Below are 27,745 nucleotides of genomic sequence, written 5' to 3'. Positions count from 1 at the left end.
AGTTAGAAGTGTGAGCCCGTCATTGAAAACATCTATATTGGTTGGTCTGATATTGGTTACCCGTTGTCTCTCTTGCTACAGCTGTCACCTGGTACTGCCTAAGTTTGAAAAATGTAGCTGGAAATCCCTTGCTTGCATAGAATTACAAAATATTTGTGTGCTTCATTAGGTCAGAGATTTCAGAATTTTGAGTAAATTACAGTGTAAACAGTGGGGTTGAGGGTTAAGAGAATCTGCTCTGATTGTAGTATTGCTTTTTTGTTTATGTACAGTTTTTGTTCTTTTTCACAAGTATCTATTTCTGATTAGAAATTACCTTTTTTTCTTATGACAGAGTGCAGCTTCACAGAATGTTGTCAAGCGGCCAATTCAGCAAATGCAGCCAACTGCTCCAAGAAATAGCAATTTGCGTGAATTACCAATAGCACCATCCCATGTTATAGAAATGAGTAACAACCGTTGCTCCTCTACACCTGCAGCACAAGTGAAACCAATTACAAGCACCCCACCCCCTTCGAGATCTGTTGTAGGTGTCAGGACCCCACAGGGAAAGACTGAAATGAAAGTTAAGCCAGTCAGCCCTGTGGTTCAAGCTAAAGTAGAAGTAAAAACAGAACCAGAGGTAAGACTTTTGTTTTTATATATTTTTGCCTCTCAAACCCCAAACCTTTTATTCATCTATAAAGGTCCTGCCACTTTTTCCTTGGGCTATGGTTCAAGAGTTAGTCTCTTCCTTTCCTCCTATTTGTCTCTTGACCATCTACCTGTTAAGCTATGACAAGCCTACTAATCAATGGGACAGATTTCTGTCTTCACTGCTTTTCTGTATTCTGTCTATTCATTTTTTGAACTAACTTCCCTAGGAGTGGTTCTGTTAAGGCAAAGTGAATATCTAGGTAGCTTTGATTGTGCCTTTCACTCTCAGATTACTGTGGCTTCCTGTCCCGTGTGGCCAAGACCTCAACCTCTGGGCTCTCCCTTCTGCTCCCCTGCATAGACTTACTTCTGCAGTCAGATCTCCTTTCAGTATGCATGCATGCTTGGACATCCATTATGTATGCATTTTGGAAATTCCCTCTTCATTCAAATGCTCCAGGAAATTAATTTTCATGAAGTTAGAGGATCATGGATGGGAGAGCTGTAAGCAGCCTCAGAGACCATCTAGTCCAAACTCCCCACATTTACATTTCTTTCCTCACTTGTAATTGGAAGTGAATTGGTGATATATTCTGTTCCTTCACCTCCAAGTTTGTAATTCTTTTGAATCACTTTAGACCATATCAGATAACACCTGTCATCTGTGTGAAACTATTCCATTTGCTTCTATATTTTGTGCGGTTGATCTTTATGTCTTATTTTTGTGTATTGTCACACCTAACGGTTTTAGCCACCAGTATAGTTACTTGGTTAAAAGAAAAGTTATTGGTGATACTTATGTAGCTAAGTAATGTATAATTTCTCATACAAAGGGAATAAATGTGGTATACAATGAATGAGGTTCCAATCTTATACACCCTATGAATTTAATCTTGTTTGCTGATTTATTTATTTACAGGGATGCATTTGGTGAAGATAGTGTGATTTGGGGGAGTTATGGGATTTACTTAATTTGGAGGGGCTGACATAGATGAGAAAGGTAGTTGATGTGTCTTTAACTTTTCGTTTAGTAACATTTATATGCATTAGCAAAGTTAAGTGCCAAGGCACTTTGAATGAGACCGGTATCTCCTAAAAGTCATTTGAAATTTGTCCTGCTGACACAGTTAAATTTCTGTTTCTGTCAATGATATCTGGTAACATCAATTCAAGACTAGCACTGAGAATAATGCATGAACAGTGTTCAATATCTTTGGAATTCAAGACTGTAGGAAACTGCTAAAATTATTTTTTTTCCCCTTAGCCTACAGCTTTAGCAATCTGTACTGCTTTTTGAGCTTTGTTGATCTTAGGATGTCCAGTTAATAATATTTTTATTTTTACCTAGTGACTTTATTTCAGCTCATGTGGATTAGATTTTTGGTTAAAAAATTTTCTATGGACTTATTATAGCAGATCCAAAAATATAATTTTGAAGAGTTAAATTGTTTTGTACAGATATTTTATTTGTGCTTAATGTTAGTCTCTTTACCTTTAGCTATCAAGTTTAATATACCATCTTCATGGCCATTATTTTGCTTGTTGTAAAGCTAAACAAGTATGTAATAAACTGGATTAACAAAATAAATTGATTATTATTTGCTTTGTAGAAATCTTAACCTTTTAAAATTATTATTATTTTATTTGTTTTCAGTGTTCTGTATGCATATATATATATATCCATATATCTTAGATTTTTTTCCCCTCCCTCCCACTCTTTCCCCCCTCCCTCTTGACTCCCTCCCTGAGATGGCATACTATAGGTTCTACACTTATATTCCTATTAAATACAAGAAATCTTAACTTTTATAACAGGTTTTATCAGAGGATTACTTTCAGTTACAAGTATATTTAGAAAAATTTAATTACCCATATAATTATAATTTCCTCAAGATTAAAGAAGTAGACTAGTTTGGGAAACTTCTACTTTAAGAAGTATAACTGCAAAGAAATATATTAGAATAAATAAAAATTATTGCCACTTCTGTAATAACTCATGATGAGAGAGATGACCCGAGTGGCCTTCAGTCTTTTTTTCCAGCTGTTCTTTTGCTATAGTTTATCCTGATAGCAATTATTTACATATAATTCTATCAGTTTCACAATACTAGTTTAGTCTGTTTTCTAAGCAAGTTTCTGTGAGAGTGTTGAACAGTAAATGTTGAAGGCAGAATTTCAGGGCTAACTAGAATTTGTGTGATAAATTATGAGAAATTACTTAACTATGAACATTGATGTTAGTTTGGTTAGTAAATATCTTACTAGCTCAATAAAATGGCTTAATATTATCTACACTAATGGAGGAGAGCAACAGCTCCCAGGCAGCATTATTTGTATTTGATGTTTAAAAAAGTCATTATTCCTATTTTTTTATTCAGGTTAATTTTGCATTGGCTTCACTTCCCAAAACTTGCACCAATGATTGATAGTGATGGGGAGCAGAATGAAGCTAATATATTGATGTGACTGATTGACAAACAGATAATTGAGAGGTGATTGACAATTCTCATTGCAGTGTAATCAGAACTATCTCACACCCTCAGGGAATGAGTCCTTCTGGATAGCTGAAGAATTAACCCCTTGAGCCACAAGCATGTATGATGAAAGTCTTTTTAAAATGTTATCATAGACTTCTGTGCTTTCCTAAGATAACACACTGTCCATGCTTTAAACTTTTTTTGATGACTCAGTATCATCACTATTAATTTGTTACTGTACTTTATTGTAGCAGAGTAATAAAATAGCTTTTTAAGGAGCCATTGAGGTATGTAAATCTTGTCACCATATATCCAGAGAGCCCTAGGCCACTTTACTTTCTGCTTTTAATAGTTTTTCTGCTGCCCTCCTGTCACCTCTCATTTTTGTAGGTTTACCTTATGCTCTCTTTCTAATTTGCTATTTCTCATATTCTTATCTGCTGTGAACTTGGAAACTGGAAAATTAGTCTTGTTAGAATTGTGTTTTAAGTAAGAGTATAAATAGACCTTTGGTGAGAGAAATGAAATGCATGAGGTTTATTCTCTAGATATTAGTTTTGCTTGCACAAAGGCCTTTTTACCTTACTTCCTCGTTCTTGACTGTCTTTCAGATATGTGTGGTTTCCAAATAGGTAATGGATGGTTGGGGTGGTATTTTTTGATGTATACACTAGATGGGGAAATGTGTATTTCTTTTAAAGAAATATATAATCAGAATACACTTCTATTTTTGAGAGTTGCAAAACCTCTACAAAGGTTATTTGACACACAGTATAGTGATTTCAGAAAGGCCTTCGACTAGAATATTAAAGGATTCTATATATACCATTAATATTCCAACACTGCATTTGGCAACATTTTGATTCTGAAGAGAGTGCACGAGTTCAAGGTCAGAGAGATTGACTTGTGCTGTTCATTATAACCAATTATTGTGTGACAAATGAGTTTGAGATCAGCCTGAAAATTCTGTAAGAAAAATCAATAGTTCTAATCAGGGCCTTTCAGGTCATTTACTACCCTACCTTTTGTTAGTTTGTCAGAAAAGAGCAAGATAAAACCTGTGTGTGACAGCGAGTTGCCTTGGTATTGTTGCCATTTCCATTTGAAACATATTTTGATAACTTAAATGAGTACTTTAATTGGTTTCAGAAACTTCTAAATGAGTAGAAATTTACATGATTTCGTTTTTAATATTCTGATAAGATTCCCAATTTAGCTTTAGCTGAGGTTCGTTCCCTCTCCCTTCCAGAGGCAAGGAAGTTATATTTAAATGGGAAATAAATCCTAGAAAAAAATTAAAAGTAGATTTTAAATGATTTTACACAATTGATGAATGAAGGTTTGGGAAAGATGTGCTTTCTTAATAGTTCTGATTGGTTATTTGGATTGGCACACATGCATTTCGTTGTATTAACAAAAAATGTGCTTCCTATTTAGTTTCCTGATGAAGATGAAGAAACCAGGTTGTATCGTTTAAAGATAGAAGAACAGAAACGTTTAAGAGAAGAAATCTTGAAACAAAAGGAATTAAGACGGCAGCAGCAGGCTGGTGCTAGAAAGAGGGAATTACTTGAAAGACTTGCACAGCAGCAACAGCAGCCTTATACCCCACAACCCCCAGTACAGCAGGAGGAACAAACATCACTCTCACCCACTAATGGGAGTCCACTGCTACCTTATCCTGGTGCACAAGTTAGACAAAATGTAAAAAATAGACTTCTTGTAAAAAAGCAAGACATCACTATTACAAATGTTCAGCCCAAAACTTCAAATTTTGTACAAGCTGGTGCTAATTTGCAATACCAAGGACAACCAATGAAACCAATGAAACAGTTGAGACAGAATAGAACAGTACCTCAAACTCAGCCCCAGCCATCTCACAAAGTACTTCAAACAAAGCCTTCCGACATGGACGAATTGCCAACCCCAACACAGGCTACTAGAGTGGCATCAATACAAGGCCAGCCCCAGGAAATGAAACCTGGAGTGAAAAGGACTGTCATGCAGCGGGCGAACAGTGGTAGTGGAGATGGGCCACATGTCAGCTCCAAAGTCAGGGTGATTAAGTTGTCAGGAGGGGTAAGTTTACAAATTTTGTGAGTGTTTCTCTTTGGTTGGGGTTTCATTTAGCGCAGTCCTAAAATACACAGAGAACTTTATCAAAGAAAATAAAAAAATTGAGTGACACAATTTGCCTCTGTTATAGTCATGTGAATCAGCTAACCTACTTTTAGTTGGTTTAAAAAATTGCTATTAATTCCAATTCACATTGGGTTGCTTTATGTTTTGCTTTTGTGTTTTAATGAATATCAATATGCCTAGAATGTACTAGACAAAAGAATTAATTTGTCATATCTTCAGATCCAGTGAGCCCAAAAATTCTTGAAGCATTCTTCCAAACTGAAAAGGTGTTAGTATACTTAGGTTCATCTTATTGTCCTGAACTTCCTCCTCCTCTACACCCCTAAAAACAAAGAAAAAGTGAATCAAGACTGTAGAATCTGTGGGCTAAATTGATTTTAATTCATAGGTAATTTCATCATGGCCTAAGTGGGAAGGGTTATACGTTTTTTCATGATTACTATAAATGTCATTTTGACTTTTAAACAGTATTTAGTGATTAGTTTCATTATTTTCCTGTTAAGTAGTTTAGAGAGGCTTTATTTATAGTACCACAAAATAAGGCCCCGTTAGATACGAAGAATCCCATTATAACAAGTACCTATGTATAAAAATTGTCTTTGTCCTTTTAGAAGATCCAAAGTAATAGCATTTTTCAGTCTAGTTTAAGCAAATTTTCTGAAACAAATTCTGTCTCTAAGACTTTGCTTCATAAGTCAGTTTCTGTAATAAGAATCCTAAAAAATAGGAGAGAACAAGCCAGACTACTCAAAGCTTTTTTTAATCAGGCTATTAAATAATAATTACTTTCAGTTTTTCTTTCCTTTTTGAAGTGTAAAAATTTGAACTATCTAGACAGAAATTAAATGCCCACAAAATATTGTAATTAATAAAAAAAATATTCACAAGTTAGATTGATATTGCCTTCCTTTCTCTTTACTGGATTCAAAGTACTTTTTAAAAATTACAAATACTCTAGATATTAACTCTATTTCATCTCTTAGCCCCACAGACTGAAAATGTATTTGTGTGTTTGCATTTTTTTAAGTAATGTATGTATTGTAACAAAATGATAAAAATGTTCTAATGGAATGTTATCAGAATTTTTGCAGCAGAACTCAGTGTTCTGTTCACACTTGTATTAATTGTGGTTCAAAACACTGATAGTTTAATATTTTTAAAATTTTATTATTTATTCTAAATATTCTTTTTTCTTTGCAAATTTTGAGTTCTAAATTATTTTCCGCCCCTGTATCACCATTGAGAAGACAAGGCTTTAATTATACATGTGAAATTATGCAAAACATTTCCATATTTGCTATATTGCTGCTCTCTTTTCCCTTTAACCTTCCTCCCAACCCCACTCTGAAATAAAGGGAGAAAATTATACTTCATTTTGCATGTAGAGTTCATCAGTTTTCTCTCTGGAGATGGATAGCATTTTTCATCATGAGTCCTTTGGAATTGTCTTGGATCATTGTATTCATCAGAGTAGGCACATCTTTCACAATTGATCATCATTACAGGATTGCTGTGAACTGTCCACAACGATTTCCTGGCTCTTCTCACTTCACTTTGCATCAGTTGATATAGGTCTTGCCATGTCTGAAACCATCCTCCTGGTCATTTTTTATAGCCCAGTAGTACTCCATCACAATCATATGCCACAACTTGTTCAGCTATTCCCCAACTAATGAGCATCCTCTCAATTTCCAGTTCTTTGTCACCTCAAAAAATCTGCTATAAGTATTTTTTGTACATATGGGTCCTTTTCCTTTTCCTTTGATCTCTTTAGTAGCATCTAGTAGTAGATCTAGTAGTAGCATGATAGTTTAATTTAACAAATACTTATCGAGGACTTATTTTGTACAAAGCACTGTGTAGGGCACTATGTCAAAAAAGATAAATAGTCCCTGCTCAAAAAACTTTAACAGTTTAGTAGGGAAGCAACCACTCCACAAATAATTATAAAGCAAAGCAGATACAAGCAAATGCTTGGACAGTCTTGTGTTTCAGAGTGGAAATGAGATTAAAGGCGGGGAGAGGGGGGAGGTTCAGGTAATTCTTTTTTTTCCCCCTGAAGGGAGGCATCAGTTCAGGTGTCTTGGGAAGATGGGTGGAATTTCCTAAGAAAAATAAAAAAGGGTGGACACCCAAGCAGAGGAACAAGAAGCTCATAGAAGCAATCAATCAGTAAACATTTATTAAGCATGTATTGTATATCAGACGCTGTTCTCAGCAAGGTAGATACAAAAAGAGGCAAAAGACATCACTGCCCTCAAAGAGCTTATAATCTAATGAGGGAGACTGCGTACAAAGAAACAAGAAGTAAACTATGTACGGGATAGACAGGAAGTTGGCAGAGAAGCAGAATTGGAGATGTATTATTTATTCATGGAAGAACTCTAGTAGTCCAGTTTGAATGTAGCTTTGTTAGAAAAGTAGTGAACACAAAACTAGAAATGTAATCTGGAATCACGTTATGAAGAATTTTGAATGTTATACTATAGTATCTAGACAACACTAAGTAGCAAGGAAACATTGGAAATTTTTGAAGAAAACAGTTATGTGGTCAGAGGTATGTTTTTAGATAACTAATTTGGCTACAGAAATAGCAGAGGATTCATTAAACGGGAGAGAAGGCTCCAGAGAAGTCTCTAGGAGTCCATAAATCAGTAGAGTAGAAAATGGCGAGGAAAGGGTGAAAAGTAAGACATGTTATAAAGGTATAATTTCCAGAACATGGTGACTTGATGTATATGAGCAAGAGAGTATTCATTAAAGATGATTCAAATATTTGAACATGAGTGATACATTTTAGAAATTTAAGGAAGTTAGGAAGACCTAGTTTAGGGGAAAGACAAATGATGAGTTAATTTGAATTGATGTGTTGAATTTGAAGTGCCAGTAGAATATCTAGATGGAGATGGTCCTCGGACAACTGTCATTATGGAACTAGCTGAGCAAAGAGGTCAGAACTAGGGATTTGGTAGTTATCTTTATAGAAGGTCTGGGCACCACACTCAGATCATCAAGTAAATGTGGAAGTAGAGGAGAGGAAGAAAAAGGGAATTTTAGGTAATAACATTTAGTGTGCCCAAGAAAGAAAATGAACTATCGAAGGAAAACGAAAAGGAACAGGTAGGAAGAGAACAGGTCTAATGCCATATCATATTAGTTAAGAGAAGAGATTTTCAGGATGAATGGGATCAGCCATATCAGATACTAGTTCTCTGATCTAGGAGGACGAAGACTTTGTTGTATTTTGGCAGGTAAACACTAGATGAAATTATATAATGATATCTAAGTTTCATTTGACTTATTTATAAGAAGCTCAGACAGTATTAGTGTTTTTGGTTTTCCAGAGAAAAGTTGTTTTTTATCTTCACAATTTTTTGCTCATGTAATAGTTCATAATTGTCATTATTGATTTACTTGGGTTATAATTTTAAGAAGTAGAGCAAAGCTATGTTTTACCTATATCTTTTGCCACAAAAGCTCTCATTAAACATGAGGCTTGCTATTTAAACAGAACACTATCTTAGACACCTTCCAGGAGTTAAGAAGTATTCACTTTTCTTTTATTAAAAACTATGAGTGTCTCTTTGAATTTTGCTATGTCATTTACTATAGCATTGGAGATCATTTTCACAATGAAGAATTCTAAAAGTTACTTGTACAATTTTGTTTATAAAATTGAAAGAACCATCTTTACAGAGATAGATTTTTAGTAAAGTTGAATAACAAGTTACATAATATTATTTGATCTTATTTTCTTTTTCCTTGACATTATATTAATTTTTATATTCCTTCCAACATAGATACAATGTTGATTAAGCCAAAATAGGAAAAAGTAGTTTTTCTGTAAAGAATAATTTTTTGTCCCTTTGAACTGCCCTCAGTAGCATTGCCTTCATGACCTTAGTTTATACTTATGATGGTTTGGGGTTTATTTTAAGGAATCACACTATATAATTGTGATTAGAGAAAATATTCTAATTTCTGAGCCTTTCCTCCCCTATGGACTGCAAACCTGTGCCCAAGAGTTATCTTTTATGTCATAAGACTGCATATATGTGACAATTTTGTAGCATTCAGATTGCAGAGTCTAGGATTGGACCTAGTACTCTGACAAACACCTAACTGGTACGATACTGTTGGAAGGCTTGTATCGTTGTTCTGATCCAGAATGTATGGGCATTTTAAATATCTGGCTCATTTATTAATAGCTTTCCTTTGTTTTTTCACACACACCTTGTAGCTTACTGTGTGACCCATAGGTCCCTGAGCACAGTCATTTCTTATTTTGTATTTATCTTGTGTTTTGTATTCATAGGCAAGGGCCTATGAAGAGAAGAAGCAGTTTTATTTTCCTCATTATATACAAAGCCCAAACTTGCCCTTAACTGTAATCGGACTGTTCTTTTTATGTAAGAATCTGCTTATTTCAGTATTCAGTGTCTAGAAAAAACTTGGAACTTTCTCAGTATACAGCACCTGCCAAGAAATTATACTCTGGTGAATGATCACTATTTTAAAAAATTTCAAGTGTGCTCTTCATTTATGTAGTGAGCCAGAATTTTCTTTGAATTCAGGTTCTGGCATCCACACGGGGAAAATTTTACAACTTAATTAGATTGCTGTGGATGTAGTTATACTTAATGAGTCAATTATGAATCAAAACAGTTCTTATTTTCTGTCCTTTCTTAACTGCTCATAGTCAACATTTATAGCTTATTGAGCTTTTCAGGGGGTACTGCAGATAATGATTCTTGAGGTATATTATTTTTGAGTCTTTTGTTATCTGTGGTGATGTTAACTCACCTGTGATTTCATTGGTGTAGGGAAGGTTTAGTGAAGAAACTCCTTTCTCTTTGTCTTGTTCTATCTTTCTATCTCTCTCTCCTCTCCCTCACATTTTTCCTCTTGCTTTCCCCCTCCCTACTGCCTCAATATTGCTCTCTCCTCTCAAAAAGGGAACAATTTCGCTGTCTTCAGTTCTACCTTTTAATTATACCTACTCTGTTATTAATATGCAAATTATTCTTTAACAAAATCTTTATTACAAAGATGTTGGGATGATATTTCACGGATGGGATACTCAGATTAGTTATTTTGGTGTTAAGAAGATGAGTTTAGGATGTAAAAAATATACTTTTTAAATCAAGTATCTTTATTGGTATTATACTTTTGGTGACTATTCAAGAATGAATTTAAAACTATCATGTAGGGTTCATATATTATCTTTTGAACATAAAGGCCACCATCTTTTGGGTACAATTAAGTGGATATAACCTCCTGAGGTGTCCTAGACAACTTTATAAGTCTTTGTTCATGAATTCTGAAATTCTTTTATCTGCTCATAATATTTGATTATTCCATTTTCCTTTCTGCTTTATGATCAACCCTAGCTATGTTCTTCATGTTTACTGTGAACTCCAATTCCTTTACCCTTCAGTTCTTTGTCAGGCCTGCACTGCCTATGCTCTAATCCTTTCTCATCTTCATCACTTTAGTGAACTAGTTCAATTCTGTACTGTCCTTTCTTCTCAAGTCCCTTGTCCCCTTATCACATTACCAGTCTTGCCCTCCCAAACCCTTAAGCCCCAGACTTGGGTTACTCCTACCATCCACTGTGCTTTTTCATGTGCAAATAAACAAAACTGGAGAAAATCACTAAACTCTCCTGGCTTGGATCCACTACAGATTGATGTTACATATGTTACATTGCAGCAAGGCAGTCATTTTTCACCTCTCTAAATCATTTCAGTATTCCACAGTATTTTCCAAACCTTTTTTATCTTTCCTCAAACTTCTCATGATTCACCTTTCCTTCACTCTCTCACATGAGAATCTTGCCACATATTTCACTGAAAAACTTTGAGGCCATTTGTTGAGAGGTCCCTCTCCCCATCTCTTGAAAGATGCTTTCTGCCACTATCTCCCCTACTCCTTTCTCAAATGAAGAGTTAGGCCACCTTCGTGCCAAGGCAAACTCCTCCATATGCACAGATGATTCTGTTCCATCTTATCTTCTTCAGCTGATCGCCTCCTCTCCTCTATCATTCCCACTCTCTCACTAATGTTTATTCTCCTGTTTGTTGTCGTCTCTGCTGCCTGCACACATGCCCATATGTTACCCCATCTGCAATTAACCCTTAATCAATTCATGTGTCCCTGCTAGCTCTTGTTTCTTCCCTTTTGTGTTTGAAAGCTCTGTATGATCAGCCTCCACTTTCTTTCCTCTCTTAATTTTCGTCATTGTGTCTTCTAACCTCATCATTCAGCTGAAACTGCCATTTTAAAGTTAATAATAATCTCTTAATTTGTTAAATCTAATGGTCTTTCAGTCTTCCTCATCTTTGACCTCTACAGTCTTTAGTCTCAATCACCCTCTTCTTGATACTTGCTTCTCTCTAGGTTTTTGTGACATTACTCTTTCATGGTTCTTCATCCTATCTGGACTACTTGCTGGATATTCATTCAGGTTATATCTACTAACCTTGGTGATTCCTCTGTACTGGGTCTGAGCCATCTCCTCTTTTCCCTCTCTACCACTTCTCTTGGTGACCACATCAGCTCCTGTGGATTCAGTTATCTTCTCTATACAGATCTACTTATCCAACCCTGATCTTTAGTCTCTAACTGCCTGTTGGACATCTTAACCTTAATATGCACAAAACTGAGCTCATTATTTTTTCCCCCAAACCCTTTCCATTCATTAACTTTCCTATTAGTGTTGTGGACATCCATATATTCATTATCACCTGGGCTTGAAATCTAGGTGATATCCTTTACTCCTTACTCTTCCACTCCCCGCCCAATCAAATCAGTTCCCAAGTGCTTTTGATTCTACAACATCTGTCATATATACCCCCTTCTTTTCTCTGATGCTTCCACCACTCTGGTGGAGGTCTTTCGTTGCATCACCGCTGAACTACTGCAGTAACTTTGGGGTTCTTCTTGCCTTCAGCTTCCACTCAGCGATCAAAGTGCTCTTCCTAAAGCAGAGGTCGGCAGTCTGTCCCCCCAGCCTCCATTCATTCAACTCCAATGTCTTCCTCTTATCTCCTGCATCAGAGAGACAATTCTATGGTTTTTAAATCCCTTCACAATTTCTTCCACACGTACTTTTCCAGTATTCTTCCACCTTATTCCTCCTCAACCCCATCATGCCTCCTTGTAGTTTGTTCCTTGCAAAAAACACTCCATTTTCCTCATGCCTGGAATGGTCTTCCTCCTTATCTCTTTTTCTTGTCTCCAACTCTTAGCTAAAATCCCTCCTTCTACAGAAATTTTCGATCTTCCATAATTAGTGTCTTATCTTTGAGGTTTTTATTTTATTTTATTTTTTTAACAATTTATCCTTTTTTTTTTTTTTGTTCATGGTATGTGCGTATTGTCTTTTTCATTAGATTGTAAGCTTCAGAGCAGGGACCTTTTCTTTTTGCCTTTATTTATGCCTAGTGCTTAGGACAGTACCTGGCACTATTAATAAATGCTTGTTGAGTTTACTTTGTGTTGCTACTGTAGTACAAAATGAATTGAGGGGAAAATTCCTCTTATTATAAGTTTCTCTGTAATACTTAGAAATCAATAGAAATACTGATTTCCATTTTTATACTTGTTTCCTCTAAAACATCATTAGCCAAGTGAAGATAAAGTTGTTGATGGTTCTTCTACCTGACAATTACTATTGGTTGTCTATTGTGGTTGTAGCGGCCTCTTATCCATAAAAATAAGGGTGTCATAACTCTTAGTTTCCTTCAAGCATTAAATCTATAAGAACTATGATCTTAATTCAAATTTAGGTCACCTAGCTTTTAGTACAGAGGTTCCCAACCGTTTTCAATTCCCATGTCGTTGGGCTTTCAGTAAACCTTTCTACTCCACCTCTCTGTTATAAAAGGAAATAAATTGTAGTTTACCATGCACATGCATGTGAATAAAATTGATTAATTTTTTATTAAGTAAACTTTATTTAAATACATAATATCTTTTAGTATCATGAAGTCATTAAATATATTATAGAACAGTCACATCAGTGAGACTCTCAATTGTATTTGTTGTCTACTAATAGTTTTCTGTATAGTTTTTGAAAGAAATAATATTCTGCTTAGCCGCCAGGCTATTTCTTGTTTGGGATTTGATTGAGAATAGAATCTGAGAACCCTGATTCAGAGAGATAAGCTTCGTAAACGTAAAGCCTTGTGTGAATACATTTAGTAAGAATGAGATATGTTTTCTTCAAGGGTACACCAAAGATTTTTGTACCTCTTGCAGACTGGAGATAAATTTGGAGTTTCTGGTTATTTGTGAAGATCATTTAGCTCATCTTCACTACATTGTTGTCACTGACTTTTTCTAGCTTAGTATGAAAATAATATCATGTTCCAGTTTCATTTTACTTGATTTTGGGGCATTTACAATTATTTCTTAAACTAATTTAAATTTTTTTTCAGATGCTCTGTATCTCTCCTTCCCTCTCCTTTCTGCTATTCTTCTTCCCTCTCTAATCCACAGATTTCGTCACTAACACTACTACTAATTGTTTACCAAATAGTTTTTAGGCCTCCTTGGCAAACTGCTCATACCTCTCTGGGGTAATGCATGGCCCAGGTTGGAAACCCCCTGGTATCATGGCTAGAACTGGACTTCAAGTTAGAAAGACAGTCTCCTGCTTTAGATGCTTACTAGATGTGTGACCATAGCAAGTGATTTAACTCTTCTTAGCCTTAGCGTCCTCATCTGTTAGGTGATGATAATAATACACTTACTTCACAGTCCTGTTGGTAGTGAAATGAGATAGCATACGTAAAGTTCTTTTCAAACCTTAAAATACTGCATAGTTGTTTATTAACTCTAGGCACTGGCAGTATAGCCTTTCTGGTCCTGGAGCTCATACCACCACCGCTTCTCTTCCCTTACCTTCTCTTCTTTGCTTCCCCCCCCCCCCCCCCCCCCACCTCTCCACCCTCCCAAGAAGGAAAAAAAGAGAGCAACAACTAGTAGGACAGTGCAGGCTTAGTTCATTAATTTTAAATATAAGAATTTAATGGATCCCATTATTTGAGAAAAAAACTCAACCTAGTATTGATTCTTACATAGGGCAGTTACAGAAGGGAAGCTTGGTTTTTGTTAGTTCAAATTATGTTTTAAAAATAGAAGGAATTTATAATTTTAAAAAAACTATTGTAAAATACTTTTGTCAACCCCTAATCTGCCTCTTATGTAAATTAGTTTTTCTTAAAGCTGAATAAATTTACATGAGAATTTAGTATATGGCCCCCTTTAAAATAGCTGAGTGAATAGAAATATTCCTCATCAAATTTAGGACATTAAGTAGAAGTCTTACAGCACTAGTACTGGATTTGGACATCAGATCTGGGCTCAGAAACTACTTCTGCTTTATATTTAACCCAACAGAGGCTGCATAGTATAGTGGGCCATGGTGCTGAAGCTGGATTCAAGAAGACCTATATTCATATCCAGTTGATGTTAGCCAAGTGCCTCTTCAGCTCTCTTAAGTTACAGCACTGTCTGCTATGAATGAGTTCATATGTATTGTTGGAAGGAGTTGTCCCATCAGGATGAAATCACTGTTGGGGGCAAGTCGCTCCGTCTCTTTAGGTGGATGTTGCCCTGGGTGCTCCTTGAATCTCTGTGCTATCCTAGATATCCTATGATCCTCTTTTTTGTGTTCCTAATTAATTAGAAAGGGAATAATTCTTAAATAAAAGTAGCCGGTTTTAGAAATACAACTTCATGTCACTGATTTCTTTTAAATACCCACACAGCATGGGTAAAGAATATAAAATGCTTAGTATCAATTTGGTAGCTTTTAGCTTATTTTATCTTAATCTTCTTTTGCCATGTTAAAAACAGGTGTGCTCTGAGAGCTTCAAGCACAGCTTCTATCTTTTTAGTGAAGACAGAATAAATTATTCACCTACAGTAAATTTTTTCCTTTTCTTGCCCCTATGAAATGCCTGTCTATACTTCCTAAGAAATTAAAGCAATTTTTAAATTTTGCTGTTTTCCTCTGATCAAGGTAATGAATTTTTTAATGATTTGGCAGGAAACTAAATAAAATGTTACATTATTCCATTAGTTTCACAGAGAAAAAAGAAGTACAGAATGTCGCAGCAGGAGAACAAGCTGTCCTATTTTGATGCTGTGCTTTATGTTGAAAGCTGTCAAAACTGGCAAGCCCAAGGTCCCAATTCATTTATGTGACTGTAGTGTTGAGAATTAGTTCATTTGTAGATAGTTAAATGAAAGTTATCAAGTAACAGCTTCTACTGACATCTCTTCCTTCATTTCCCCCTTCCTTTTCTATTAAAAGTGAGCCCCCCATATTTACCCATTCAGTCCTGTTGCATTCAACTCCAGTGGGACTGTTCATATTCTTTGTTGTAGTGCAGATTTGCTAGATCAGAAATGGCCTAAAATGCACATGCCGTTGACCTTTTCTGTTGTATCAAGGTTTTCTGTTTGATTATTTTTACTAGAATTTTAATTATTTAGTTTTCATGCCTTATTCTAAGAAGTAAGATTTTTGAAGAGTTGGATTGATTTTTTTTTTATTTCTAAGATTTGTTAGTACCAACACAAGAAGAAAATGCTAATCCTCTTAGTTTTTTAGAACTTGAAGGAGTTAAAGAATATCTGAGCCAAATTTCTTATCATATTGTTGACGCAGTTTAGTTCTCAAGAAATCAAACAACTTTCTTAAGGTTGCAGAGCTATGCATTGTTTCTTTCTAATTTCCATTATTAAATGTTTAAGTTCCTTAAGGTCAGGTAGTATTTGTGTTTTTGTTTTTAGGTCCCCAACACTTCCCACATAATAGGTACATAATAAAAGTAGATTTGAATTGAATATGAATAGTAAGAGGTAATATTTAAGCCTTTTCAAATGGCTGTGGTATCATAGACTTTTCTATATCTGTGTCATCCATGTTAATGTAAAAATTCTGGTAAATTCTTCCTCCACATAAATAAAGACATCTCTTTATGTGGTATCACAGTAATAGAAACACAGACCAGCTTGGCTGAGACCGATATTAGTGGCCTTAGAAGTCAGATTGTTTCTGAACAGCCTTATTAAGATTCATTAGTTTTGGCAGCTACTGAGCATTCATTGTCCGTTGTAATACACAATTTGGCCATTCAAGGATATGTTGTTTTACCCCCAAATTGCAGTGTATATGCTAATATTCATACCAGTAGCTGAGTCTTTCCAACTGGACTTTATTCTCATGCTTAAGCAACTACTGCTAGTCAGAGATCTTTTTAGCCTCCAGTTTGTTGGCTGCTGCTATTCAAAAGAAAGTTGGGGGGACTTATTGAGCCCAGAGAGAACTTTGGTTTGAAAAGCAACCTTATTATGAATGGGAATGGAGGTAATAACTGCTACATCATCAGTTTAACTAGACTGCAGGGGTGGGGAACCCGTAGGCTGCATGTGGCCTTATGGGTCCTCGGGAGTAGCCTTTTGACTGAGTCCAAGTTTTTCAAAACAAATCCTTTTATTAAGGGGATCTGTTCTGTGAAGTTTGGATTCAGTCAAAGGGGCGGGGCTGCCCTTGAGGAACTAGAGGGCCACATGGTTCCCCATCCCAGAACTAGAGGAAAGCTAATTATTATATATGCACAAATCATAGAGAAGAGTATCTTTTATTGTGAACTATGTTATAACAGTATAATAATAATTAATGATGTGGTTGTATCTCTTAGTTGACATCTCTGAATAGCACTATCCAATTTCAAAGAGAACAACAGATATCTTGTGGCATCTTGTAACCACGCTTCACTCTCATGCCATTGAGAACTTCCTTCATAGCCAGGAGCTCCAGTTTGTGGACTGAAGTCTCATTGTTAATCAGTCTTCTACTAGCAGATGCCAGGGACTTATGGTGACCCACTGTTTCTTGCTTTTACAAAACTTCTCTCAAGCTCTTTGGTTGTCCTCAGTGTAAATCACAGAAGACTTGCTTATATTTCTCAAAGCCAATCCTGATGCAAGTATAGGACAGTTGATCAAGTCTTTAAAGGCCTGCTAAATTTCTGACCCCAAAATACTGGATTGTTTAGTCTACTAAACCCTTTTGCCCATCTACTTTGTGTTCTTCTCAGATATACTCACAAAGGAATCCTTTGAGAGGCTTGGTGGTGATCACACACTTCTTAACATGTTTTCTATAGCAGTTACCAGATTGTAGAAAAACTCTTGAAAATTCTTTGGATGTAACCAGGTGAGAAGTGCTTCTACCTTCTTTGGGTCAGTACTCACTGCAGAAGTACATCAATGGAAAGAATACCACATTAAGAGATATTCCAAGAACTAATGATGTGTCTGTTGAACATGTTACTTGGTGTCTGAACTTCAGTTTCCTTATCTTTAGAAATGGCTCTAAAATTTGATCATTCTGAGATTTTAATGAAATATTAGTTCATTCGATTATTTTCTGTTGTGAAAATCTGTAGTGACATTTGTTGTGATGGTATGGGACCAGGTAGAATGAACAGTAAATCTCTTCAGAACTTATCTCTTTACCTCTGATCACAAGAGAGGTAGTATTCCTGTAATTTATTATTAAGACTGATCCCTTCACCTCTTACTTCTCTCATTTTTTCCAGGAGCTTGTCCTAACAACTATCCTCCTTTCTCATTTATTTTCCCCCTCCTATTCATTTTTACTCTCTTCTTTGTCACTGTCTTTTTAGCAGACAAAATTCAGTGGCTTTTTTTCAATCCTGATGACTCTTGACCTCAAAGAACTGCAAGAACTCTGAGGCCATTTAGTAGAATTTTGTAGAATCCCTTTTATAACTAATCCAAGAAATGTTGATTTAGCCTTGAATGAAGATTATGGAGAACCCACTACCTTCTGCTACAGTCCATTCCACTTCTGAGCTTCTAAAGGAAGTTTTTCTTTACATTTAGCCCAAAATCTATTTCTCTGTAGCTACCACCCTTGCTACCAAGTTCTACCTTCTGGGTCTAAGAAGAATACACATAATTCCTCTTTCCTTTCAAAACTTGAAAGTAACTATCACCTTCTATGTACTCTGTTCCTAAAATGTTATGTTCAAAACTGAACATGATAGTTGCACCAGGGCAGAATAGAATGAGACTATCACTTCCCAGGTTCTGGAGATGATGCCCTTGAAGGCAATGTAAGATCATGCTAGTTTGGTTTTTTTTAATTTCTGTTTCACACTGTTGACTCGTGTTGACCTTCTATTCCACTAAAAATCACAGATTTTTTTATATAACTACATCTTTTCAGTCTTGAATTTGTAAAGTTGAATTTTTTGATTCATTGCAGGACTTTACAATTATGCCTATTAAATTTCATCTGAATAGATCCTGGTTTTTTTCTCATCTCTCAAGGTCTTTGTTTTGTCATCCACCATCTTAGTCATCCTTTCAACTTTGTTTTTTGTCAGTGTGATAAGCATACTATCTATCTGTCTGTCTATCTGTCCGTCTATCTATCTGTCCGTCCATCCATCCATCACTTTTGTCCTAATCATTATAAAACTGTTGGAACAGCATAGGAGCTAGGACAGGTTCCTGTAGCATTCTACTACACAGGAATAGTCATTCAACTAGTTTCAAATCCAACTAACTTTATTTTTCTCTAGTTCATGTCATATATATACACAAGGACAATACAAGGAATATTCACATAATTTGCTGAAATCTTGGAAGACTGCAGCATTCCCTTGAACTATCATCTCAGTATTTCTGCCAAAAAATAAATGAGGTTTGTCTGGTGTGACTTGTTCTTGATTAAGCCATACTGACTTTTAGCAGTCACCACTTCCCTTTATACATTTGTATGTAACTTCTCTTTAATAATACGTTCTAGAATTTTTCCAGGAATTGAAAACAGATGCACTGACCTATATTTTGTAGATTGTTTAAAAATTAGAATATTTTAACTAGACTTCTGTATACTTCCCTTGTTCTCTATGAGCTTTGAATCCTGGTTTGACAATGACTCAGCAATTAAATTTCCCGGTTCTTTCAGTGAAGAACTCTCTACAACAGTTAATGTCTGCCTCCTGTCTCTACTCTCTTCTTCCCCTTTCCTCCCGCCTCCATAGTGTCCAGTATGGCCCTTTGACAGAATCCAAAATTCCCAGAACAAATGCCCTGAGTAAAAGGATTTGTTCAGTCAAAAGGCCACACCCTAGGACCTAGAAGGCCGCCTGTGACCTTGAGGACACAAGTTTCCCACCCCCAGAGAGGATACAGGGTAATGTATCAGAGGGGAAGAGTACTTGTAGTAGTTAAAAGGATCAGAAAAGTCTTCATGTAGATGAAAGAACTTGAGTTGAGTCCTGAAGGAAACTAGGATTTCTAAAAGATGGAATTGAAGGATGAAGTATGTTCTAGGCATGGGGAATAGCTAGTGCAAACACATGCTGATGGGAATGTAGTGCCATGGAGGATGGCCAGTAGGAAAGCCATGTTGTCTAGAGTACATGAGAGGGAATAATGTGTAATAAGACTGAAAAGGTTTGTTGGGCCCAAGTTGTGAAGAACTTTAAATGACAAGAAGAGAATTTTGATCCAGGAGGAATACGGAGCCATTGAAGTTTATTGAGTTTGCAGTGATGTGGTTAGGGTTGTGTTTTAGGGTAATCACTTTGGCAGCTATGTTTAGGATGGAATGGAATGGAGAGAGACTTAAGGGAAGGAGGCCAGTTGGATGACTTGCAGTAATTGAGATGAAAGGTGATGTTGCCCTGAAATAGCGTTGGGACTATGTGAGTGAGAAGAAAGGTATAGATTAGAAACATTTTTGTGAGATAGAAACCATAAGGTTTGGAGAATAAGAGGACTTGGAGATGACACTGAAGTTAGAAACTTAGATGATAGAAACAGTGGTGGTTTCCAAAAATAATAAGAAAGGTTGGAAGGAGCATGGGTTTAGGGGAAAACATCCTTTTTTGGATATATTGAGTTTGAAATGCCTTTGGCACTGTCATTTGGAAATATCAAATAGGCAGTTCATGATGCAAGATTGGGGCTCAGGAGAGAAAGCAGATCTTCATGTTATAGATTTGGGAGTTGTCTGGGCAGTGACAATTACACCAATGGGAACACTGATCAAGTCACCAGGTGAGAGAGTGTAAAGGGAAGACCTAGGACAGCTGTGGGGTATTTTCACATTGTACATGCTGTTCCCTGGGCCCAGAATGGCCTTCCTTCACTCTTTATAGCTATGACTTGATATTGTTTTGTTTTGTTTTAAACCAGATTTGTCAGTGTATGGAGCTCCCAGTGAGCAACAAGAATTGACTTGCCACACATAGCCAGTGTGTATGTTAGAAGCGGGGGTTTGAACCCAGATCATTAGCTTAGAGACTAGTTCTTTTTCTACTGTCACAGGTGTCAAACTTCAGGGCCTAGGTTGTAAGTAGCCCCCAAACTTCCCAGTGCCACCCAAATCACATTAAAATGTAAATGAGGAATAATTAATAAACTAAATAAAAATTCAACATAATTATCTTTGTTATCTCATCCTGTAGAAGGTCAACTTCATGGAGGCATGGTATATTTCCCTTATTTTGTCTCTTCAGGGTTTTGCACACAAATGTTTAATAAGTATTTCTCTTATTTGAATTTGCAGTATTTTATCTGTTCTTCATAAAAGTTTGTTTATAATCTACTGCTGGCCATGAATAATTCAGAATTGAAGTTAAAAGCTTTGTTTATGAGAAAAACTCCCCAAGTAATTGCCATAAATCAGATGGAAATACTTGGGTAGAAACAGTATTCTGTTTGGAAGCTATATTGGGTTACTTTATATATTTTCTGAGTAATCTTTTATTAATTAAATTAAATGACTCAAGGATGGTTATTTGAGGATCCTAGATACTATAGACAAGAAAAAAGATAGTTAGAAGCTTACAGTAATACTTGAATGGAATTTATGCTTTAAGAAAATCAGCTCATTTTTTTTTTTGTCAGAACCAGAGGGAGGAGTCAGCATAATAGGAGACCACCTTTTTTTTTTTTTTTTTTTTTTTTAATGCTGAGAGTCACAGAAGAAGTCTGTACTAGTAAATTGTGTATGTAGTATTATGGCTTAATGACATTCAAGCAAAGTTATAAGGTGAGAAAGCTATTTAGTTGATCACTAACTGGAGGGTGTCTCTCTTTTATCCACAGTTCCAAGGGTAGCTCTGGGGATCCAGGTGCAGATGAATAAGGTCTTGGGCATGAATGGGAAAGTTTTCGTCAGCCAAAAGTAACTCTAGGGGGTTAGAGTATATTTAGAAGTAAAACCAGGATTTGTATTTCCTCCAAGTTGAAATTTATGATTCATTGGCTTCCCTGAGCCAGTCTTGGAGTAACCTTAAAATAAATCCATTTGTGGGATCCCCCTAAATCTGAACTTTCCTAAACTAAGATTCTTAGCAGACCTTAAGAAGAACAGATAAAATAGTACAAATTCAACATAAGAGAAATACTTATTTAGAGCATTTTTTTCATACGACTATAGATAGCTTTAATTTCTTCCTCTGAAAACTGTCTGTGCAATATCCTTTGACCATTTGTCAATTGGGGAATGACTTGTGTTTTTGTAAATTTGACTCGGTTCTCTAGAAATTTTAGAAATGATGCCTTTATCACACACTCTAGTTGCAAAAATTCTTTCCCAGTTTTCTGCTTCCCTCCTAATTTTGCTTGCATTGGATTTGTTTGTGCAAAAACTTTTCAATTTAATGTAATCAAAATTGTCCATTTTGCACTTCATAATGTTCTCTATCTCTTGTTTTGGTCAAAAATTTCTCTATAAATCTGGCAAATACACTATTCCTTGTTCCCCTAATTTTGTTTATATTATCAGCCTTTATACCTAGATCATATATCCATTTGGACTTTTTCTTGTGTATGGTGTCAGGCATTGGTCAATGCCAGTTTCTGCCACATTGTTTACCCAGCAATTTTTGTCAAACAGTGGGTTCTTATCCCAGAAGCTAGGGTCCTTGGGTTTATCAAAGAGTAGACTCCTATATTCATTGACTACTGTGTCTTGAGTACCTAACTTATTTCACTGATCTACCCTTCTATTTCCTAGCCAGTACCAAGTGGTTTTGATGATTGCTGCTTTATAATACAATTTGAGATGTGGTATGGCTAGGCCACCTTCCCTAGCATTTCTTTTCATTAATTCCCTTGATATTCTGGACCTCTTGTTCTTCCAGACGAATTTTGTTAATATTTTTTCTAGCAGTTTGATTGGTATGGCACTGAATAAGTAAATTAATTTAGGTAGAATTGTCCTTTTTATTATATTAGTTCAGCCTACCCACAAGCAACTGATACTTTTCCAATTATTTAGATGTGACTTTACTTGTGCAATAAGTGTTTTGCCATTGTCTTCATATAGTCCCTGGGTTTGTTTTGGCAGATAGATTTCCAAGTATTTTAGTGTCCACTGTAGCTTTAAATGAGATTTCTCTTTCTATCTCTTGCTGTTTTGCTTTGTTAGTAATGTATAGAAATACAGATGATTTATATGGGTTTATTTTGTAACCTGCAACTTTGCCAAAATTGTTTATTTCAAGTAGTTTTTTACTTGATTCTCTAGGATTCTCTAAATATATCATTATATCATCTGCAAAGAGTGGTAACTTAGTTTCTTCTTTGCCTATTTTAATTCCTTCAATTTTTTTTCTTCTCTTATTGCTACAGTTAACATTTCTAATATATTGAATAACAGTGGTGATAATGGACATCCTTGTTTCACCCCTGGTCTGATTGGAAATGCATCTAGTTTATCCCCATTGCATGTAAGGTTTGCTGATGGTTTTATGTAGATAGTGCATATTATCTTATGGAAAGTTCCATTTATTCCTGTGCTCTCCAGTGTTTTCAGTAAGAATGGGTGTTGTATTTTATCAAAAGTTTTTTCTGCTTCTGTGGAGATAATCATGTGGTTTCTGTTAGTTTTGTTGTTGATATGATCAGTAATTCCAACAGTTTTCCTAATATTGAACCAGCCCTGCATTCCTGGTATAGATCCTACCTGATCATCACCTTTGTACTGATTGCCCCTATGCCTTTAATTCACTCCCTTATCACCTTCTTTGGCGAAGGGGAATCTGTGCTCTTCAAGACTCAGCTCAGACATCAACAAGAAAATTTTGTTATTCACACTCTTTTCCCCCACCAAGGTTGCCTTGTCTCTGTTGCATGTGTTCTGTATGTAGCTATATATGTGCATGTTGTCTTCTCTCTTGGACGTTGGCTTCTTGAGGGTAGGACATATTTCTCTTTCTGTTAATTCCCAGTGCCTAGTACAGTGCCTCCCTCACATAATGGGAACCTAATGTCTTTTGATAGATCATTGACTATAAAATAAGTCGGAGTCATATGATCCATAATATTCTTGCACAAAAGACAGCCTGTTAGCCTTACTATGAGAGCAGAATATATATACACATATGAAATTTTTGAAATGTTGTTTGTTAACTTTTATGTGTCTTGTGTAAATTAATTTTGAGTAAAACCATTATATTTTTTTGGAAAGTGTTACAGATATTTTATTTAGTATTTGATATTTGAAAAATTATGTGTTTCAGAGAATATTCCAAGCTTTGAGTTACAGTTTTTAGCCCTTTGATGGTCTTATCTTGTTCTTTGTTGAAATAGCACTTTTAAAGGATTAATCAACCCAAATGATAGACAGGAAAAGGCTTTGTTTCTGTTGGTTTTTTTCCCTGCTTAAAATAGTACTTTGAAAAGAGAAAATAGTATAAATTTGTTTTTATAATTTAAGTGCTTCATAGAGCACACATCTAATTTATTTCTGTCAAATTTTTGAATTAGCTTTATAAAGATTACACAGATAGACCAGCATTGTCATAGTTAATAGAAACCTGTTCAGCGAGGTCTGTGGGCTTCAAGATCAGTAACAGCGCCAGTGACAGTGAAATATGGCCTTATCGAAGGAGAATTCATAAGAGGCTGCCCTGGGACACTACACCACTGTCCTTCTGTGTATCCTGACAATGTTATCTGTCCTCTCAGTACGGAGTATCAAATGTCTGTCATGAGTACAGAAATTAATTTAATGTCACCTGAAGACATGCAATTAATCTTTTAGAGGTTTTCATAATACCTTTACAGAAAGAGTTGCCAGTTTGGCGGATTTGGATTTTGGGGTTTAGTAGAAGATAAGGAAAATTAATTTTTCATCAGGGTTAATACAAGCTAGCAGGGCCACAAAGGCTGAGAAAAATGGTTGGGGAATTTGTCAAGTGTTGTCACTCTAGAATAATGCTGCTTAACGTCTGATAGGTGTAATCAAGGGTTGAGATTTCTATAGAGAAGGATTAATCAATTTGCTCACTACTGAATGCTAGACAGTGATATCACTCCTTCATGGGGTTTAAGAATGAAAATAAGATTTGATCTGTCAAATTGTAAGAAGTCCTGACAGTATCAATAGGCATTTTTATCTGTACATTTAAAGCATTTGTTATAAATAAATTTGTCCTGCTAATGTTGATGGCAAACAAACCATCTCTTTGTAAGATTTGTTTCTGATATAACTGATAAAAGAATACTATCAGCTTACTAAAGTCATTTCCGCTTTTAAAAACAATAGCAACCTTCTTCCCCCCAATAAGATACATTGTTGTTTTCATTGCTCATTAACGGGTCATCATTTCTGAAAGAAAAATCTGTTTTAGTAGAAGGAAAGATAAACCACTTGTCCTTTTCCAAGGGAATGAGGAAATACTGTTACTCTAATTATGTATAGGCATATGGCATTTTATGAAAGGCAGATTTTATTTTATTTTTTTGTATAACCTCTTGTGAGGACTGTGAACGTGGAGCATATTCCATATTACAGAGACTTATTCTTTCCCTATATTAAGAATTTAAAACAAACCTAATTTATTTTGAACGTAAATTGTAAATCATAAAAGATTAACATCTTGAGGTCACTTCCAGTGTGTGTTGGGTATTCTGTATTGACCTATATAGAAGACCCATAAACATTTTTGAGCCATGTCTATTAAAATACACTTCATCATTTATATTTTCAAGTTTTGAACAGTTCAGCTAGAAAAATATACTCTATACTCTTAATGTGCACTGATAATGGCCTGGTGGTAAGTGAAATACAAAGTCAGGCCCCAAATCATTTTCATTTCAAAATGGTTTTTCATTTGAAAGTTGGGAAGGAGTCTACTTTTAGACAACTTAATGTTTTATGCAAAACATAACTGACATTTTACTACTCACTGATCTTCAAAAATAACTTGAAAACCATTCATAATAAATGAAAAAGCATCATATAACAACAAAACTTCATTTAGAAAGGATAGTCTGGTTGACTTAATCTTAGGTTTAGTTTTCCTGTGACTGTAAACCTGCCCAGGTCTACTCTTACTTAACTTGCCACCTCTTCAAGTAGGTCATGTAACTCTTCCTTTTCACAGTCAAACTTTTAGGAAAGGCTGCCTATTTCTTGCTCCCACTTCCTCAAGTAACTCTCATACACTTAATTCACTTTTAATATGGCTTCTGAGCTAATATTTAACTGAAACTGCCCTCTTCACGATTATTAAAGCTCTCTTAATTGGTAAATCTAATGTACTTTTCTCATTTCTCATTTTTCATCCATGTTCTCTCTCTAAGTTAAACAGCCCCCTTTCCTGGATGCCCCTTTTTCCACATTAGTTTTTGTGATGTGATCCTTGTCTATTTCTTCTCTTTACCCCTCTAAGCTATCTTCATTTTCCCTTTCTCAGTCATTGCCTGTCCCTTACTCTCCTAACCATGGGTAAATTACTGGTCCCTGTTCTCTTTTGTCTCTTCTCTAATCTGGTGATCTCATCTGCTCTAAGGGGTTTAATTATTTATCTAGATGACTGCCAGATCTCTGTATCTGGTGCTTCTTTCTCTCTCTCTCTTAAACATAGTCCCACATTTCTGTTGCCTTTTGGAAAAATCTGAACTGGCATCTTAGCCTCTCAAACATCATATTTCCTATATTTTCCCCCAAATCTGCAAGTCAGGAGAATATTCCTGTTGAGGCCATTATCATCTTTCCAGGCAACCAGATTCAAAACCTTAGCATTATTCTTTAATTCTTCCTTCTCTCTCACTTCACATATCTATATGGGGCAGCTAGGTGGTGCAGTGGATAGAGCACCAGCGCAGGAGTCAGGAAGATCATAGGTCACCTCAGACGTTTGACGCTCACTAGCTGTGTGATCTTGGGCAAGTCACTTAACCTCAGTTGCCTCATTCTGGGTCGTCTCCAGTCATCCTGATGAATATCTGGTCAGTGGATTCAGATGGCTGTGGAGGAGAAGTGAGGCTGGTGACCTGCACAGCCCTCCCTCACTCAAAAGAAAGTCAAGTGCAAGTCATGTCATCATTTCTCTGATGGCGTGGTTCTCTTCGGCAATGAAGGACGAGCACACACCTATCTATATACTTGCCAAGCCCTATGCCCTTCTCTTCACTTAGAGATAGCACCCTTCTCTCAGGCCATTGTCTCTCACTTAGACTACTGTAAAACTCTCATCTGTGGCTCCAAGAAGCTGTAGCTTGTATAGCAGCCACTTCCTGGTAGGCAGATGGGCTGTACCAGTTTGAGGGTAACCAATGGGCGTCAGATCTGTCACTGAGTTAGGAAGACATCTACTCCAAGCATATGAAAACTCTTCCAGGCAAAATGAACAGATGAGAACAATTTGAAGATGAAGTAGGTGCTGTGGAATGCTTAGAGTTTGGTCATCTAAGACACCACTGTATCCCAGGCCATCACCAGTTGTCCTGACTTTTGTCCTACCCACTGGACTTTGATGATTCAGGAAGAGAGGGTGAGACTGACAACTTTGCACAACTCTGCCTCATTTAAATTTATTTCATTTTGAGCAAGTTAAGACATTGGTCCTCTTTGAAAATAAAGGAGAAACAACAATTTTGAAATAACTTTCTAATTGGTGTCCCAGTCTTGCAACATTCCCCTCTCCAATCCATCTTCTCATAGCTACAAGAACATTCTTCTTAAAGCTTAAGACCACATCACTTCACTGCTCAAGATTTTTAATTTGGCTCTAGCCTTTCTGTTAATAACCCTTTGGGCATTATGTTTCAACCAAACTGGACAACCTGTGTCCTTACCTCCTTGCCTTTGCTTAGGTTTTCTCCTGATGTATTCCCTCCCTCTTCACCCTCTTCAACTAAGCTTCTTAGAACTCAGCTCATGTGTCTACCACCTTCTCTCCTAGTCTCCCAACTTTTTAGTGTTCTCTTTCTCCTCAAATTATCTCATATTTAGTTATCTTTGTATATGTTGTATCTATTTTAGTTGTGTGGCTGAGGTCACAATCTAGTCTTCCTTCCTTCCTTCCTTCCTCTCCTTCTTTCCTCCCTTCCTCCCTTTCTTGCTTCTTTCCTTTTCCCTTCTCCTAGCCTACCACAGTTTCTTTTCACATAAAAGGAAGATCATAAATACT

The 27,745-nt window shown here is 36.0% G+C and overlaps 1 protein-coding gene across 12 annotated transcripts in view; it reads left to right on the top strand.

Annotated features, from left to right (window-relative positions):
• RBM33 (RNA binding motif protein 33) overlaps positions 1-27,745 on the top strand; it is a 178,356-nt gene that overhangs the window by 107,195 nt on the left and 43,416 nt on the right. For all 12 annotated transcript variants that reach the window (XR_011976745.1, XM_072652119.1, XM_072652116.1 and 9 more), the window contains 2 exons: positions 335-622; positions 4,551-5,192. Coding sequence is in view for 11 of the 12 variants with exons in the window: in XM_072652119.1 (XP_072508220.1) it covers positions 335-622; positions 4,551-5,192 (930 nt within the window). In the remaining variant the exon portion in view is untranslated. The remainder of the gene's footprint in view (positions 1-334; positions 623-4,550; positions 5,193-27,745) is intronic.

The sequence above is a fragment of the Notamacropus eugenii genome, chromosome 3 (genome assembly GCF_028372415.1).
Source record: "Notamacropus eugenii isolate mMacEug1 chromosome 3, mMacEug1.pri_v2, whole genome shotgun sequence".
Lineage (NCBI taxonomy): Eukaryota > Metazoa > Chordata > Mammalia > Diprotodontia > Macropodidae > Notamacropus > Notamacropus eugenii.
This window is presented reverse-complemented; position numbering and strand designations above follow the sequence as displayed.